Source organism: Dendropsophus ebraccatus, chromosome 4 (assembly GCF_027789765.1).
Source record: "Dendropsophus ebraccatus isolate aDenEbr1 chromosome 4, aDenEbr1.pat, whole genome shotgun sequence".
NCBI lineage: Eukaryota > Metazoa > Chordata > Amphibia > Anura > Hylidae > Dendropsophus > Dendropsophus ebraccatus.
In genome coordinates, this window is record NC_091457.1 from 152,585,577 (window position 1) to 152,602,615 (window position 17,039).

General features: G+C 42.8%; 1 protein-coding gene across 1 annotated transcript; it reads left to right on the forward strand.

Annotated features, from left to right (window-relative positions):
* Positions 1–572: 572 nt before the first annotated feature.
* Positions 573–16,709, forward strand: LOC138790066 (coagulation factor XIII B chain-like). Its single transcript, XM_069968990.1, has 11 exons — positions 573–688; positions 2,503–2,703; positions 3,735–3,920; positions 6,597–6,773; positions 7,200–7,376; positions 8,773–8,952; positions 10,191–10,376; positions 11,406–11,588; positions 14,118–14,315; positions 15,647–15,826; positions 16,110–16,709. Exons 1-11 carry the CDS (start codon positions 628–630, stop codon positions 16,316–16,318), a joined length of 1,938 nt encoding a protein of 645 aa, XP_069825091.1. The 5' UTR covers positions 573–627; the 3' UTR covers positions 16,319–16,709.
* Positions 16,710–17,039: the final 330 nt, after the last annotated feature.

Sequence of the window (17,039 nt, forward strand, 5' to 3'; positions counted from 1 at the left end):
TGAAGACAGGGGGAAGAGTTTCAAACTGCTTTTTCATGATACTAAAGCATTTTTCAGGCTACTAAACCCAATTACACAGTTTCTTAAAATCGCCTGTACTATTGATTTCTGCAAAATAAAAAATAAAAAGATTTAAACAACAGTGACACTTTAAGGTCCCCATACAATGAGGTCGGCCCCTGCCAGTATAAAGTGTATAAGGGCCTTCCATGTCTCCACCTACAGATGATGTCAGTTGAGATAGGCGGGGCCTGATGGAATGTCACTGGGTAACCACTTTGTTCCCCATATGACCATGTACGCAGAGGTAGCTGTCAATCACTGAGTAGGACCGCCCCCTGGACTCCAAAGGTTGTTTAACAATGCAAAAAATCTGCATTATAATTAGCGATCCAGAAATTTTTCTCTTTTTTGTTGTATATTGATTTTTTTAAATTGATTTTTTTGTTGTATATTGATTTTGGTCTTGTTCTCTCCTCCTCACCTACGCTACATAGGCGAAGCCTTAACTAGGAGGTGTAATCATTACAAACTTTGTGAATCATTTACAGAACTTCTAGAGGCAATGACTGAAATCTGGAGGTTTCACAAATATTAGGGCAGAAACATGAACAGCGGGAAAAAAACATGAAGGTAGAGGACGTCCTTCTCTTGGGTTTAGCTTTGTCCGTATTGTGTTCAGTAGAAGGTAAGGTTGTTATATATTCTGCAGCATAATCTGAGAACTACTAACCTAATCTCTATGGCCAGTTTCAGATATGGGTATTGTAAAGAGTTTTGCGTCCATATTGTAGTTGAGTGTTTTGTTCCATAGGGATCTAAGATATTGTGAGTTTGGGTCTATAAACTCACCTTCAGAACAGGAACATAATAGGGGTAAACAAAAAAAAAAAAGTCTTCAAAAGTTTTTACTTGGGAGCAGAGGATCTCTAGAGCGGCGCCCCAGCTCCTTTTTTTTTTAAAGGAGAAGTCCGGCTAAACTTTTATTAAAGTATTGTATTGCCCTCCTAAAATTATACAAATAACCAACATACACTTATTACGGGAAATGTTTATAAAGTGCGTTTACCCTGCACTTACTACTGCATCAAGGTGATGTCGCTTCCTGGATAACATGGTGATGTCACTTCCTGGATAACATGGTGATGTCACTTCCTGGATAACATGGTGATGTTACTTCCTGGATATCATGGTGATGTCACGACCCGACTCCCAGAGCTGTGCAGGCTGTGGCTGCTGGAGAGGATGATGGCAGAGGGATGCTCAGTGTCCCTCCAGTGCCCTGTGTCCCTCAGTGTTCCCCTGCCATCATCCTCTCCAGCAGCCACAGCCCGCACAGCTCTGGGAGTCGGGTCGTGACATCACCATTTTATAAAGGAAGTGAAATCACCATTTTATCCAGGAAGTGACATCACCATGTTATTCAGGAAATGACATCACCATGTTATCCAGGAAGTGACATCACCATGTTATCCAGGAAGTGACATCACCATGTTATACAGGAAGTGAAGCCTTGATGCAGTAGTAAGTGCAGGGAAAAATAGCACTTTATAAGAATTTCTCATAATAAGTCTCTATTGGTGATTTGTGTGTCTTTTGGGGGGCAATACAATATGTTAATAAAAATTTTCTTCAGACTTTTCCTTTAAATTTAGCTACAGGTCAGCACATAACCTGTAGCTCCATTCATTTTCTATGGAGCTACTAGAGATAGCCGAGTACAGCACTCCGCCGGCTCCATAGAGATTCCCCAGGGGCACAGATCCTATGTGGATCCATGCATCTTAATAATAATGCAGGACATGGTGTGCAGCCCAGGGGGAATGTCACTTAGCGGGACAGAACCTGCGGGCTAGCTGGACTTGATGGTCCCCACAGGTTGACCCATGTCCCGTAGGGTGGTCCAGTTGCTTAGAGGGCCACACTTGTGATGGTGTGGATATTTCCCCTCTGGGCACTCCCTAGCTCTGGGATCAGGTAAGATGAGGGGGTTAGCGTGCCCTGATAGTACGGTGCGGATACAGATATTGGACACGGAAATGACTAGTCCTGGCCTGAATCCCAACGGGTCTTGGAATGCAATAAAGCCCTCGCTCTACTTCTCTTCTCCTTCCTTGTATCCCCTCAGTAGTGTAGACTAAATAACTTGGCAATAATCAATACTTTGCATAGTTTTTTGTTGAGTTGTTTGTTTTAAGACTATATACAGAGTTTGTTGATTTGGCCAGTTGAGTTTTATTGGATGGTTGGTTTTTCCAGTTGAGTTGCTTTGGATGAATACATTCAGCGGGAAACGTAGGTTGGAATATGAATGATTTCTAAATAATTGCCTTTAACACTTCCCATTATCCCAGTGTGAACAGAAGTTACAGTGTAGTGAAATTTTTGAGAAAAAAAAATCACATTCGCATTCTCGATATCTAACTTTTATGGAGGCTACGTAAAGTTATAGGCGTTCTTGGAGAGCTATGTCCATGTTATTTAATTTTGATATTTTTACAGCAAATCTGTGTCATATTCCCGAGGTTCAGGATGGAAAGATTGCTCAGTACTATTACATATTCAAAAAATTTTATTTCCCAATGAAAGAGGGAATGAAGCTTTCAGTATCATGTTCAGCCGGGCATGCATTTCAGTCTGGAAAGCAAGAAGATGAAATCACATGCACATCCGAAGGATGGCAACCGCCAGCAGTATGTTTCAGTAAGTTTACCAGGATATCGTATTCTCTTAGACAACATTAGCAAACACCAAGCAATCACAGATGACAAGATGCTTTGTGCCCCCTTGTATCTAGGTTCAATCCAGCACCAGCCACACCTCTATATAAACTCCCCATCTGTATTGCCCCCTCTGTGCCTTCATATAGTAGATAGGCCCACCTCTGTGCTCCCATATATTATTAAGCCCATATCTGTGTACCCATATAGTATGAGGCCCACCTCTGTGCTCCCATATATTATTAGGCCCATATCTGTGTACCCATATAGTATGAGGCCCACCTCTGTGCTCCCATATATTAGGCCCATATCTGTGTACCCATATAGTATGAGGCCCACCTCTGTGCTCCCATATATTATTAGGCCCATATCTGTGTACCCATATAGTATTAGGCCCACCTATGTGCACCCACATACTAACAGGCCTCACTATGTTCCTTTGTAGCATGGATGGGAAACCTGCTTTCCTACAGTTGTTGCAACACTACAATTCCTATCATGCATGAACGCCCAGAACTTTGGTCCTCTATGTGCCCCTATATAGTACTAGGCCTTCTTTGTGCTCCTAGATAGTATTAGCCCCCTCTGTTTCCTCATATTATATTATTCCCCCTTTGTGCTGCCCCCAAATCATTTTAGGCTCCATTGTGTGCCTCCTTTAGTATTAGACCCCTCTGTGCAGCCCCTATATAATATCAGGCCCCTTTGTACCCTATACAATATAAGGCCTACTTTTGTAGCTCTATATTGTTTTAGGCCCCTCCATGCAGCCCCCATATAATAGTAGGCCCCTTCCATTTAGTATTAGACCCCTCTGTGCAGCCCCTATATAATATCAGGCCCCTCTGTGCAGCCCACATATAGTATTAGGCCCCTCTGTGCAGCCCAAATTTTATATTTGGTGTTTCTGTGCAGCCCTGAAATAGTATAAGGCCCCTCCTAACAATCAAAACAGATCACATACAGGGCCATAAATCACTATGTTTTTTTTTTTGTTTTTCATTTGTTTGCCAGGAAAATGTCTCAGGCCATCACTTCCAAATGGAATTTTGCACAATGCCAAAGAATTGTATAAAACATCTGATACCATCCAATACAGCTGTGATGAAGGCTTCACAACCACAAGAGGAAATAAAATTGAAACATCCAATTGTTCATCTGGAGAATGGATACCTTCTCCAGGATGTCATCAGATAACTGGTATAAATTAGTGGTAAAATTTCTTCTAATACTTTATCCTAAGATCAAAAATTTTCCTCAATCCAAAAGATAGAAAAATTGCTGATCACTGCACAATACCCATTACTGTAAAATGCTTGTTTTGTGGACAGGAATATTGGTGCAATGGATCTTACTGGCAATACTCCTAGGGTAAGGGTATGCAAATTAGCTCTCCTTTAAAACCTGTGCTTTTTTGTCCCAGTATGTCCCATTCCCCTGATGAAGCCATGTAAATGGTGAAACAAGTTGATGGGGGTAGGCATTGCTGGTTGCAGTAAAACATTTTTTAAATCATAATATCAGTAGTTGCACAATCACATAGGGGGTCGGTAATCCAGATGCCAACACACATATAATTTTAAAAAATATTTTCAACTGCTGTCAGAAAGTGCTAGAGATTTGTAAAAAAATAAAATCTCAAGTATTCCAGGACTTATCAGCTGTTGTATGTTCTGCAGGAAGTGGTGTATTTTTCCAGTCTGACACAGTGCTCTCTGCTGCCACCTCTGTCCATGTCAGGAACTGCCCAGAACAGTAGCAAAATGACTGGAAAAAATACACCACTTTCTGCAGGACATGCAGCAGTTCATAAGTAATGGAAGATAGAAGATTTTAATTAGAAGTAAATAACAAATCTCTGAGTCTTTGAGTCAGACAGTGACTTATAGGAAGTGTGCATCCAATAGGGAGCACTAGAGAAATCTTTCTTTCTTTACTCATTCCTTTGCATACTGGTATAAATATACCCTTCCTAAAAAAAATATCATAAAAAGTTCTAGAATGTCCTTAAAGGGGAACTCCTGATAGGGAAAATTATTTTTAATTAAAAAAACATTAAAAGTTAAATAGATGTCTCTATATAATGTATTACCATGTATATAATATATATAATATATAATATATTACCGTGTCTGTGCAGTTCGTCTGCTCTGGTAGTCGATTGACATCTAGGAAGTGAAGCCTCTGTGCAATCCACTCTGTCTCAGGCGCCTTCTGCTGCCCCCCTTCCTCACGAGACAGAAATCATGAGCACAGACGGAGAGGGGGCGTGGTGTGGAGGCGGAGAGGGGGCGTGGTGTGGAGGCGGAGAGGGGGCGTGGTGTGGAGGCCAAGAGGGGGCGTGGTGTGGAGGCGGAGAGGGGGGGTTGGTGCGAGCAGAAATGGGTGGGCCATCGATCTAAGGCCTGGAAAGGGGGGGTATTGTGGGAGGGGGTGGGTAAACAGGATGAACAGGGTGTGCACCGCAAAGACTACTGGGAAATGTAGTCTGATAGCAGAGGAACAGCAAGAAAGATGATGAGTGGTACAACCACATGAAAAGTGTCAGGGGGAACATAGGTAAGAACCTTGCACTGCTTGGAAGTGTATTTTTTTAACAAGGCTGTCAGGAGTTCCCCTTTAATAAACTTACAAAGAAAGTAGAAAAAGGGAGCACAAACCATGAATATTCGGCTCAGACCATGAAGCCTCAACCACCAAACTTCAAAGATGGAATGAAAAACAAATGCTAGTAATTACATTGCTTCAGAGTATGGTGCTCCAGAGTTCACTGCTCCAGAGTATGGTGCTCCAGAGTTCACTGCTTCAGAGTATGGTGCTCCAGAGTATGGTGCTCCAGAGTTCATTGCTCCAGAGTATGCTGCTCCAGAGTATGGTGCTCCAGAGTTCACTGCTTCAGAGTATGGTGCTCCGAAGTTCACTGCTCCAGAGTATGGTGCTCCAGAGTATGGTGCTCCAGAGTTCACTGCTTCAGAGTATGGTGCTCCAGAGTATGGTGCTCCAGAGTTCACTGCTCCAGAGTATGCTGCTCCAGAGTATGGTGCTCCAGAGTTCACTGCTCCAGAGTATGGTGCTCCAGAGTTCACTGCTTCAGAGTATGGTGCTCCAGAGTATGCTGCTCCAGAGTATGGTGCTCCAGAGTTCACTGCTCCAGAGTATGGTGCTCCGAAGTTCACTGCTCCAGAGTATGGTGCTCCAGAGTATGGTGCTCCAGAGTTCACTGCTTCAGAGTATGGTGCTCCAGAGTATGGTGCTCCAGAGTTCACTGCTCCAGAGTATGCTGCTCCAGAGTATGGTGCTCCAGAGTTCACTGCTCCAGAGTATGGTGCTCCAGAGTATGGTGCTCCAGAGTTCACTGCTTCAGAGTATGGTGCTCCAGAGTATGCTGCTCCAGAGTATGGTGCTCCAGAGTTCACTGCTCCAGAGTATGGTGCTCCGAAGTTCACTGCTCCAGAGTATGGTGCTCCGAAGTTCACTGCTCCAGAGTATGGTGCTCTAGAGTTCACTGCTTCAGAGTATGGTGCTCCAGAATTCACTGCTCCAGAGTATGGTGCTCCGAAGTTCACTGCTCCAGAGTATGGTGCTCTAGAGTTCACTGCTTCAGAGTATGGTGCTCCAGAGTTCACTGCTCCAGAGTATGGTGCTCCAAAGTTCACTGCTCCAGAGTATGGTGCTCCAGAGTTCATTGCTCTAGAGTTCACTGCTCCAGAGTTTGCAGCTCCAGAGTTTGCAGCTCCAGATTACGCTTAGCCAGAAAACACTGCTCCAGAATGTAATAGGATGAATCTTTCCCTGTCTTACAATGTACATGGATGTGCGCCATGAATCCTGCTCACAGATGATGATATTTATTTCTCTGCTTTTGTTATATATCAGATAGGTGCGATATTCCTTCTCTTATTAATGGACATTATGTAACAAGAAGGAGATCATTCCGGATCATGGAGACTGTAGAATACCAGTGCGATGATGGTTATTACACTGCTGCTGGGACCAGTGCAGACTGGCTGGAGTGTCTCCCGAGAGGCTGGTTGTCTCTCCCTAGCTGCACAAGTAAGCCATATGTTCAGTATGTTCAATATAATACAAGTATACAGCATAGGATCGGACGGGAGGGGGAGCAGTTTAATGACTGGTGAGCATTATCACTTTTTATATTCTTTTTCTTTGAGCACATAGCCCTCACTCCTTGTGTAAATTGTTGGTTGAATTGTTAATTTGTTGGTATATAATGTCGGGGAGAAGCACATGGCTCAGCGCTTCACTCCCCAGCTCGCTGCTCTATCCGCCTATCTCATGTCCTTATGGGGAGTGAAGCATTCAGCCGCGTGCTTCTCCCAGCTCTATCTACCCAGACCCCAACCTATGAAAACTTTTAAGGTTTTGTAAAGTGCCTGTAATACTGACAACCCTGTTCCGTCTGTTCTGTAACAATAAATCAACATAAACAGTATATTCTATCTGATTGATGAAATGTAGAAATGTCCTGTGCGAGGCTGGACGCTGTGGAAAATGGAGGATTCTACCCGGTAAAACCAACATATAAAGAAAGAGATGTGGTCCAGTTCTACTGCAAAGAAAACTACTCCATTAAAGGCTCAGAGTTAATCCAGTGCTATTCCTTTGGATGGGACCCTCAGCCTCCCACCTGTGAAGGTAATACCTCTTATTATGTATCATTGAGGAGGATACAGAAGTCCATGTATTTTATGCAGTTACAGTATGTGTGCGAATTTCACACACACACACACACACACACACGCACACACGCACACACGCACACACGCACACACGCACACACACATATATATTGGGGGAGATTTATCAAACATGGTGTAAAGTGAAACTAGCTCAGTTGCCCCTAGCAACCAATCAGATTCCACCTTTCATTTTCCAAAGAGTCTGTGAGGAATGAAAGGAGGAATCTGATTGGTTGCTAGGGGCGACTGAGCCAGTTTCACTTTACACCATGTTTGATAAATCTCCCCCATTGTGTTAGCTACAAGGCTATATTATCGATGTTTTTCAATTTTACTATCTATATTTTACAATAATCCTGAAATCCTGCAGTTCTTTTTCTCACCACTAGGTATAAAACTAAGCTGAGATCTCCGGTTGGGTACAGATCTTTTCCCAGCAGTCTCCTCTTTATCATCACAGACAGAAGTACAGTGACAGATGACACCAGTATATAGATAACACAGACAGGAGTACAATGACAGGTGACACCAGTATATAGATAACACAGACAGGAGTACAGTGACAGATGACACCAGTATATAGATAATACAGACAGGAGCACAGTGACAGGTGATACCAGTATATAGATAACACAGACAGAAGTACAGTGACAGGTGACACCAGTATATAGATAACACAGACAGGAGTACAATGACAGGTGACACCAGTATATAGATAACACAGACAGGGGTACAGTGACAGGTAACACCAGTATATAGATAACACAGACAGGGGTAGAGTGACAGGTGACACCAGTATATAGATAACAGAGGCGCACACAATAGCTGTTGCTCACAAGTCAGCCTTCTCCTCCCTGTAGAGTAAAGGCCACTGTATATGCATGAGCTGTGCATCACCCAATGCTCTCAAACCTCAATAGACCAATGTTGTAAAAAAGAATTGGCCAATATTTTAGTAAGCAATTCATAAACTCTTATAGAAAACTTTTACTGCTTTATTTTTATTGCTTATTAGGTACTTATTTCCCCTCCACCGTCTATTAATTCCCAATGTTTGGTTACATTGGAAAAAAAACAAAACCTAGAGTTGAGCACAACTAGAGGTTCTCCAGTCCAAACGTTCGCCATTTGATTCCCAGTGGCTGCAGAAGTTGGATGCAGCCCTAGGGAGGCAGGGAAAGCATGGATACAGCCATAGATCATACACTGTAGCCATGTTTTTCAGGACTCCCTAGGGCTGCATCCAACTTCTTCTGCCACCAGTAATCAAATGCTGAACAATCGGAAACATGAAACACCCCCCCCCCACCTTGAAGTGATTTAACTACTGAAGAAAATATGACTTATTACAGAGAGAAAGAATAAGTGCCCTCCGCCCCCCAGACCTGCCCATACTATCCTGCTCAGTAACCCTGCCCTGCATCGCACTGGGGACAAGGCACACTACGACTGTGATCATAACTATATGCTTATCGGGCCAGAGGAGATCCAGTGTGAGAACGGCCAATGGACGGCTCCCCCTGGTTGTGTGGGTGAGTACATGTTATCATCTGTAATATTATGCTGTCCAACACATTTAAAGGAGAAGTCCGGCAAAAGTTTTATTAAGTATTGTATTGCCCTCCAAAAGTTATACAAATCACCAATATACACTTATTATGGGAAATGCTTATTTCCCTGCACTTACTACTGCATCAATGCTTCACTTCCTGGATAACATGGTGATGTCACTTCCTGGATAACATGGTGATGTCACTTCCTGGATAACATAGGAATGTCACTTCCTGGATAACATGGTAATGACACTTACTGGATAACATGGTAATGTCACTTACTGGATAACATGGGGTTGTCACTTCCTGGATAACATGGGGATGTAACTTCCTAGATAATATGGTAATGTCACTTTCTGGATAACATGGGGATGTCACTTCCTGGATAAAATGGTGATGTCACGCCCGACTCCCAGAGCTGTGCGGGCTGTGGCTGCTGGAGAGGATGATGGCAGGGGGACACTGAGGGACACAGGGCACTGGGGGGACACTGAGCATCCCCCTGCCATCATCCTCTCCAGCAGCCACAGCCCACAAAGCACTGGGAGTCGGTCGTGACATCACCATTTTATCCAGGAAGTGACATCCCCATTTTATCCAGAAAGTGACATCACCATGTTATCCAGGAAGTGACATCCCCATTTTATCCAGGAAGTGACATCACCATGTTATCCAGGAAGTGACATCACCATGTTATTCAGGAAGTGACATCACCATGTTATCCAGGAAGTGACATCACCATGTTATCCAGGAAGTGACGCCTTGATGCAGTAGTAAGTGCAGGGAAAAAAGCACTTTATAAGCATTTCCCATAATAAGTGCATATTGGGGATTTATATAACTTTTGGGGGGCAATACAATACTTTAATAAAAATTTTCACCAGACTTCACCTTTAATAACTGATCAACCATAGCTCATTCGGCCAACAAATATCTGCCCTGACCTCCCCATACACATGAACATTAATCGTCCTTTGTATGTACACATTTTCAGTTCATTATTACGATAGTTTATATACTAGAGAGTGCGAACGATCGTAATCACCATCATAATTGTGATGATAACTAACGTCTATGGTTCTGTGTATTATGGTGAATGATTTCAGGTCGTTTGCGTACGTTTATCATTGATCGGAGAAAACGTAAAATCGCTTTGTCTAGGATCCTTACCGAACAGGTTTGATGGATGCAGATCAATAACATTCGTTTTTTTTCAGAACTCAAACAGAAAGTGATATGTGATAAACCTCCGGAGATAGAGAACGGGAAGCCGGTGATGAGTCGGGAGGTTTACCATAGCGGTGATGCCATTCAATACACGTGTGCTGATGGATATGAAATACAGGGAGCGAAGGAAATAACGTGCAAGAAGGGTAAATGGCCAGAACCCCCTGCATGCTTTGGTGAGTGGTTCTACACAGCGACACGGTCAGGATTTATTTATTGCTTGTTTCAACTGATCACCAGACGCCAATAAAATAATAAATTATCTTTATATACACAGTATGGCTAGGTTTACACGTCTTTTTTTGCCGTTAGGCGTCAGTCATTTTGAGGTAAAATAACGTCTGTTATTTTGCAATGTCGTATGTGATTTCAAAATAACCGTCATTATTTGGCCTCAAAATGTTGCACGTCCAAAAGGATGTCCGTTGAGTGGCCAAAGGAAGACGTTGCGTGAATCTAGCCTGAATGTCAATATAAGGAAAGGCAATACAGTCAAAATACAGTCAAAATAGTGTCTGCAATTGCAGACAGTATAGGAGCCGTTGCATCCTATGGGCCAGTGCACATGACCATGGATTCCATAGATTGGTGCAGTTTCCCAGAACCCAGATCACACAAACACTGGACGAGGCATTATACAATCTGAATTAGTGGTCTGGACTCCCACTAGAAACACAATTATACATTATAGACTTTCCCCAGCCCCCCCCCCCCCCCTCTCATTCCCTGCTCATTATCAGGAAATCTCAACTCTTTTATATCAGTCGAGCCCTGTGTAACCTATGGAGAGGGGAGGGGGGAAGAGAAAGATTATTCGCCAGCAAAGAGCAGAGAACAAAGGATTACACAGCGGTACCTGTGTGAAAGCCGGTATTCAGAGGTCAGAGAGGTCAGTGCTGACTTCAGAGGAGATAGCCTGGTGATGTATCTGTAAATTAACTCTTTGTTGTCCTGTTTTGGTGTCTCATCTCCCTCAACCCTTCCCCCTTCCATAAGAGAACCATGAAGACAGGGGGGAGAGCTTCAAACTGCTTTTTCATGATAAAAAATGCATTTTTCAGCTAATAAACCCAACTACAAAGTTTCTTAAAATCGCCTGTACTATTGATTTCTGCAAAAAAAAAAGTAAATGACAGTGACCCTTTAAAATTCTGCTTATGAGCACTGTAAGTAATGGCGCTATTCTTGGTTATGTTTCCGTTCAGTCAACATTGAATATTGCCAACCCCCACCAGCAATAAGCAAAGGTGAACTAATCGAAGCTCCATTGATCAGCTATGAGGACGGCTCCTTGGTGGAATATAAATGTCACGGTTTCCACCTGATGGAAGGGTCTAAGAGTGTGCAGTGTAAGCGAGGATCCTGGTCCGAGCCGCCTAAGTGCTTACGTAAGTGCAGGACTTGACTAGCCAAGCAAAACAGTATATTGTGTGTATATTACATATAAACATGAGGGCAGAAATGTATCCAGCATACAGTACACCGGGCAATCACATACTGGGCCTATTCTGGCCTATTCATGATCCACTAATGACCACATTGGTGTCCAACATTAGAATGGCCGTCCGGCCCACCCCTTCTAATGTTTATCAGTGCTCCTAACTGCCTTACCCGAGACACGATTACATTAACAACAGCGCGGGAATACCAGGTTGCATTTGTCCAACCTGCTGATAGTTAAGGGGTTTAAAGGGGTTGTCCAGTGAAAATCTTTTTCTTTCAAATCAACTGGTGTCAGAAAGTTATATAGATTTGTAAGTTACTTCTATTTAAAAATCTTAAGTCTTCCCATACTTATCAGCTGCTGTATGTCCTGCAGGAAGTTGTGTATTCTTTCTAGTCTGACACAGTGCTCTCTGCTGCCACCTCTGTCCATGTCAGGAACTGTCCAGAGCAGTAGCAAATTCCCATAGAAAACCTCTCCTGCTGTGGACAGTTCCTGACATAAACAGAAGGGGCAGCAGAGAGCACTGTGTCAGACTGAAAAGAAAACACCTCTTCCTGCAGGACATACAGCAGCTGATAAGAACTGGAGATTTTTAAATAGAAGTAAATCACAAATCTATATAACTTTCTGAAACCAATCGATTTTAAAGAAAAAGATTTACCCCTCTAAGGATGTCATGATTATATTTTGTACATTTAGTGAAGCCATAACAATATGGCGCTGACCTTCTAAACGCCTAGAGATGTTACATTCCTTAAAGCTTATGCAAGTAAACACTAGTGCTATGCAAGTAACTCTCTCCATACCTCAGCCAATGAAACAATGACAGAAGCCTTAGTAGAAGAACACCCACAATAAATATATATATATATATATATATATACTGCCATCTTTAAATAAATGAGATCTACTTTGGCCATAAACTGTGTTTGATCCCTATCTATGTGCATGAGATAATACTTTTAACTTGTAATTTGGCACACACAAACAGCATGACAGCACTCTTGGGGTGCATCCATCCACACTGGAGAGTGAAAACATTCTTCTATGTCCTGGAAGCACAGCTGGATATATGAAAGGTACCATATGTCTCCTTGACTTAAAGAGAACCAATCACCTAAAATTTACTATCCCTATTATCAAAGATTCTCTCTCCCTAAGTCTATCTATGAAGATACAGACTGCCTTTGCAGTCTGTATCTTATTCTTTACCTAATTCCTCTTCCTCTGTGCAGTAATGCTGGGCGCCGCCATCTTGATGACGTCACGCTGGAACGCACCGCTGGAACGCACGTGACGTCATCAAGATGGCGGCGGCCGGCATTAATGCACCGGAACAAAGGAGCAGGTAAAGTATAAGATACAGACTGCAAAGGCAGTCTGTATCTTTATTAAGTCTATTTATGAAGATACAGACTACATTTGCAGTCTGTATCTTATACTTTACCTGCTCCTTTGTTCCGGTGCAGTAATGCCGGCCGCCGCCATCTTGATGACGTCACGTGCGTTCCAGCGGTGCGTTCCAGCGTGACGTCATCAAGATGGCGGCGCCCGACATTACTGCACCGGAACAAAGGAGCAGGTAAAGTATAAGATACAGACTGCAAATGCAGTCTGTATCTTCATAAATAGACTTCAGAAAGATACAGACTGCCTTTACAGTCTGTATCTTATACTTTACCTGATCCTCTGGTCCGCTACAGCAAGGCCGGCGCCGCCATCTTGATTTTGCTACTTGCGTTCCACCGCTGGAACGCAAAGTGACGTATTCAAGATGGCGGCGCGCGGCCTTCCTGCACCGAACAAGAGGATCAGGTAAAGTATAAGATACAGACTGCAAAGGCAGTCTGTATCTTAATAAATAGACAGAATGAAGATACAGACTGCCTTTGCAGTCTGTATCTTATACTTTACCTGATCCTCTGGTCCGCTACAGCAAGACCGGCGCCGCCATCTTGATTTAGTCTTTTGCGTTCCAGCGGTGGAACGCAAGTGACGTCATCAAGATGGCGGCGCCCGGCCTTGCCGCTTTGCATGACGGGAGCTTCCTGTCTCGCGCCGGCTCTTTTGAAAAGAGCCGGCGCGAGATAGGAAAGTAAAAAGTAAATATTTTAAAAACAAAGCAAAAAAAGTAATAAATTATATTTACAAATATTAATAAAATAAGTAAATACATCTAATTAGGGAAAAAAAAAAATTTTATTTTCATTGATGATTGGTTCTCTTTAAGAGCTATGTAACAGTGCCAGCAGTTTGGGGCATGAATTGCAGCTGACAGATTCACTTTAAATAACAACTGTCCACACCATTTTATTAGTATTCAATTCTGAAACTTAGGTTTTGCAAAAATCCACATAGTTCTTTTTCCTACAACTATAACTTAGGCCGTACACTGACCATCCTCTATCTGTATATAACTGTTTCCATTTTTTATGTGTTTTCTTGAAATACACTCGTTTTATACTCGCAGAGCCCTGCACCCTGTCTGCAGCCACTATAGGAGAAAGGAATCTGGAGCTTGTGTGGAGCTCGGACTTACACGCAAACCTCTTACACGGTGACATGGTGGAATTCCAGTGTATAGATGGCTTTGAGTTGCCGATGCAAACTGAAGTGAAAGGACACTGCAAAAACGGCCAATTCCAGTATCCTACCTGCCAAAAGAAAGGTATACTGTATTTAGTGTCTCTTAGGGATTATCCCAAAAAATTACTGATCAGTGAGGGTCTAACTACTGATCACAAAAAAAAAAAGTAGCGGGGGTTTAGCATGCCTTTTTCATGATTATTTAGGGCCCAAGTAGTTTTAGGTCATGTTCACATGGCGTAACATATCAGCCGTTCCGTGACCCGGCCGGGACACAGAATGGCCGATGTCAGAAAATATCATCCCAGCCGGATAATCTTTACTGCCACCGAATTCGGATAAGGGCGCATCAGTGTGCGCCTGCATCCGAATTCCCCGCTGCAAACAATAGAGCGTGCGGCCGAAGCCACACGCTCCATTGTTTAAACCGACAGGGTTTTCTGCGGCCACTATTCAGTGAATAGCAGCCGCAGAAAACTGACATGTCAGTTTTCTTGCAGTGCCGCCGGGGTTCCTTAGAATGCAGAACTACGTAAGTTCCGTTGTAATCACGGCCGTTGTTACAACAGCCGTGATTATTACGAAACGTATAACTTTAATATTATAATCGTAACTAGAGATGAGAAAACTTACTGTAAGGGCCCTATTAGACGGAGCAATAATCGTCCGAATCAGGCTAATTTGGCAGATTATCGCTCTGTGTAACAGAGACAACGCTTGTGACCAGTTTAGGTTTGGACCTCCTCTCCTGTAGGGGTTAACACTGCATAGTGTTGTGTAGAGTAGACTGAGAATAAACTGTGAGCTGTGTCTTGTCTTGCTTCCTACCCATACAGGGTTCTGACTAAGACTGAACTACTCTTCCTGTCTCTCACGTGACTTCCTTCCTCAGCGTATCTAAGGTGCGCTGTGAGTGGGTAAAGAGTGCAGTAAAAGAAATAAAGAGAGAGATGATAGGATAGAAGAAGAAAAGATTACTTTAGGTTCACAGATCCATATGATGTACAAACAAACCATAACCCTTTACATACTTCAGCTGTGCAGCATCTAACTACAGATACCTAATACAGCGACATCTAGTGGCGAAACTTTATCACTATCTTCATCACTACTTGTGTACATTAAGTACATGTTTTACAAAGGGTGTAACCAATAGCAACACCCGTGGTGGGACACCACTCATCGCTAACAATGTCCATGCAGCCCTTTCTGCCTGATTATCGGGCCGTCTAATAGGTCCAGTAAACAAGGTCTAAAATGAGCGGGCCTAAGTCGGCCCGTGTAATAGGACCCTTAGTTCGCCAGGGCTGCATCCGTCTTCTCTCATAGGCTAAGCATTACACCCAAATTTACCGTATGTCCACTCATCTCTAATCATAGCTTGGACGATCTCTATTTTTTTTTTCTGTCTAGCTTCACTGAAATCTTGTGGTCCTCCTCCTAAAGTGGAGAACAGTATACATCATCCCTCCCAACAAGTCTATGACTCCGGCTCTGTGGTTGTGTACCGGTGTTCAGAATATCACTTCTTGAATGGCCACAATACGATTGGCTGCTCAAATGGACAATGGGAATCTCCACCAACTTGTATAGGTAACGTATTATTTTGCACACCTACGGTGTGTGTATATATATATATATATATATATATATATATATATATATATATATAAGGCCATGGGATACAAGGCATCATCATAAGGGTGTGGTTATGTAACATAGAGATGTGGACCACTGGATCACCAATGGAGTTGGAGTAGGAATCTAAGGGACTGTGGACGTTCCAATAATTTGCTATATCGGGAGTTGATGCCTTTATGTTAGAAAATTCATATAGAAAAATTTAATCTATTGTTTTTCCTTTTTTTCCCCCCAGAACCATGTGTATTATCCACAGAGGAGATGGACAGGAGCCATGTGCGGCTGAAGTGGAGCGTCGATAGCAATTTTATTTTACATGGAGAGGTTGTAGATTTCTTATGTAAATCGGGATATGTAAATTCTGATTATAACGCTTATGCCCTAAGAAGTCAGTGCAGGTTGGGAAATCTTATCTATCCAAAATGTATACCGAGGCAGAGGTAAAAGAACACAAATCCTTACATGTAGGTTTACATTGATGGAAAATAGAAAAATGGATTTGTACTGTACTGAACATCCGTATCAACGCTTCCTGACATGTGCGGTATGTGTATAGTGGGAGTTGGGGGGTAATTCACTAAGCATATACAGCACTAACATGCAGCTGATACTGGTGCAATGGCCAGAATGGGAGGTACCATTTAACCACTTAGATACTGTGGTCAATAATGACTTTACAATCAAAGTGGTTGGACAGAGATAGAGGGCCCCTTCAAATACCTATTATATGACTGGGGATGCCGCTGGGTCATCAGGGCCCAATAGTTCAGTACCCCTATTAGGCCCTTCCAGAACCAGGGATTAAAGGGGTTATGCAGCGCTACAAAAACGTGGCCACTTTCTTTCAGAGACAGCACCACTCTTGTCTCCAGTTCAGGTGTGGTTTGCAATTAAGTTCCATTTACTTCAATGGAACTGAGTTACAAAACCTGCCCCTAACCTGGAGACAAGAGTGGTGCTGTCTCTGGAAGAAAGTGGCCATGATTTTGTAGTGCTGGATAGCCCCTTTAATAGGAGACCCCAACTAGGCACAATACACTGCAGTATATTATACAACCAATTGCATGGTAAAGCCCTTATGGGGCTTAGATTTAAAAAAAAAAATGTCGAAAAAATGTTAATAAAAGGTTCAACAATATATTTTAAAAAATATGAAATATGTTAT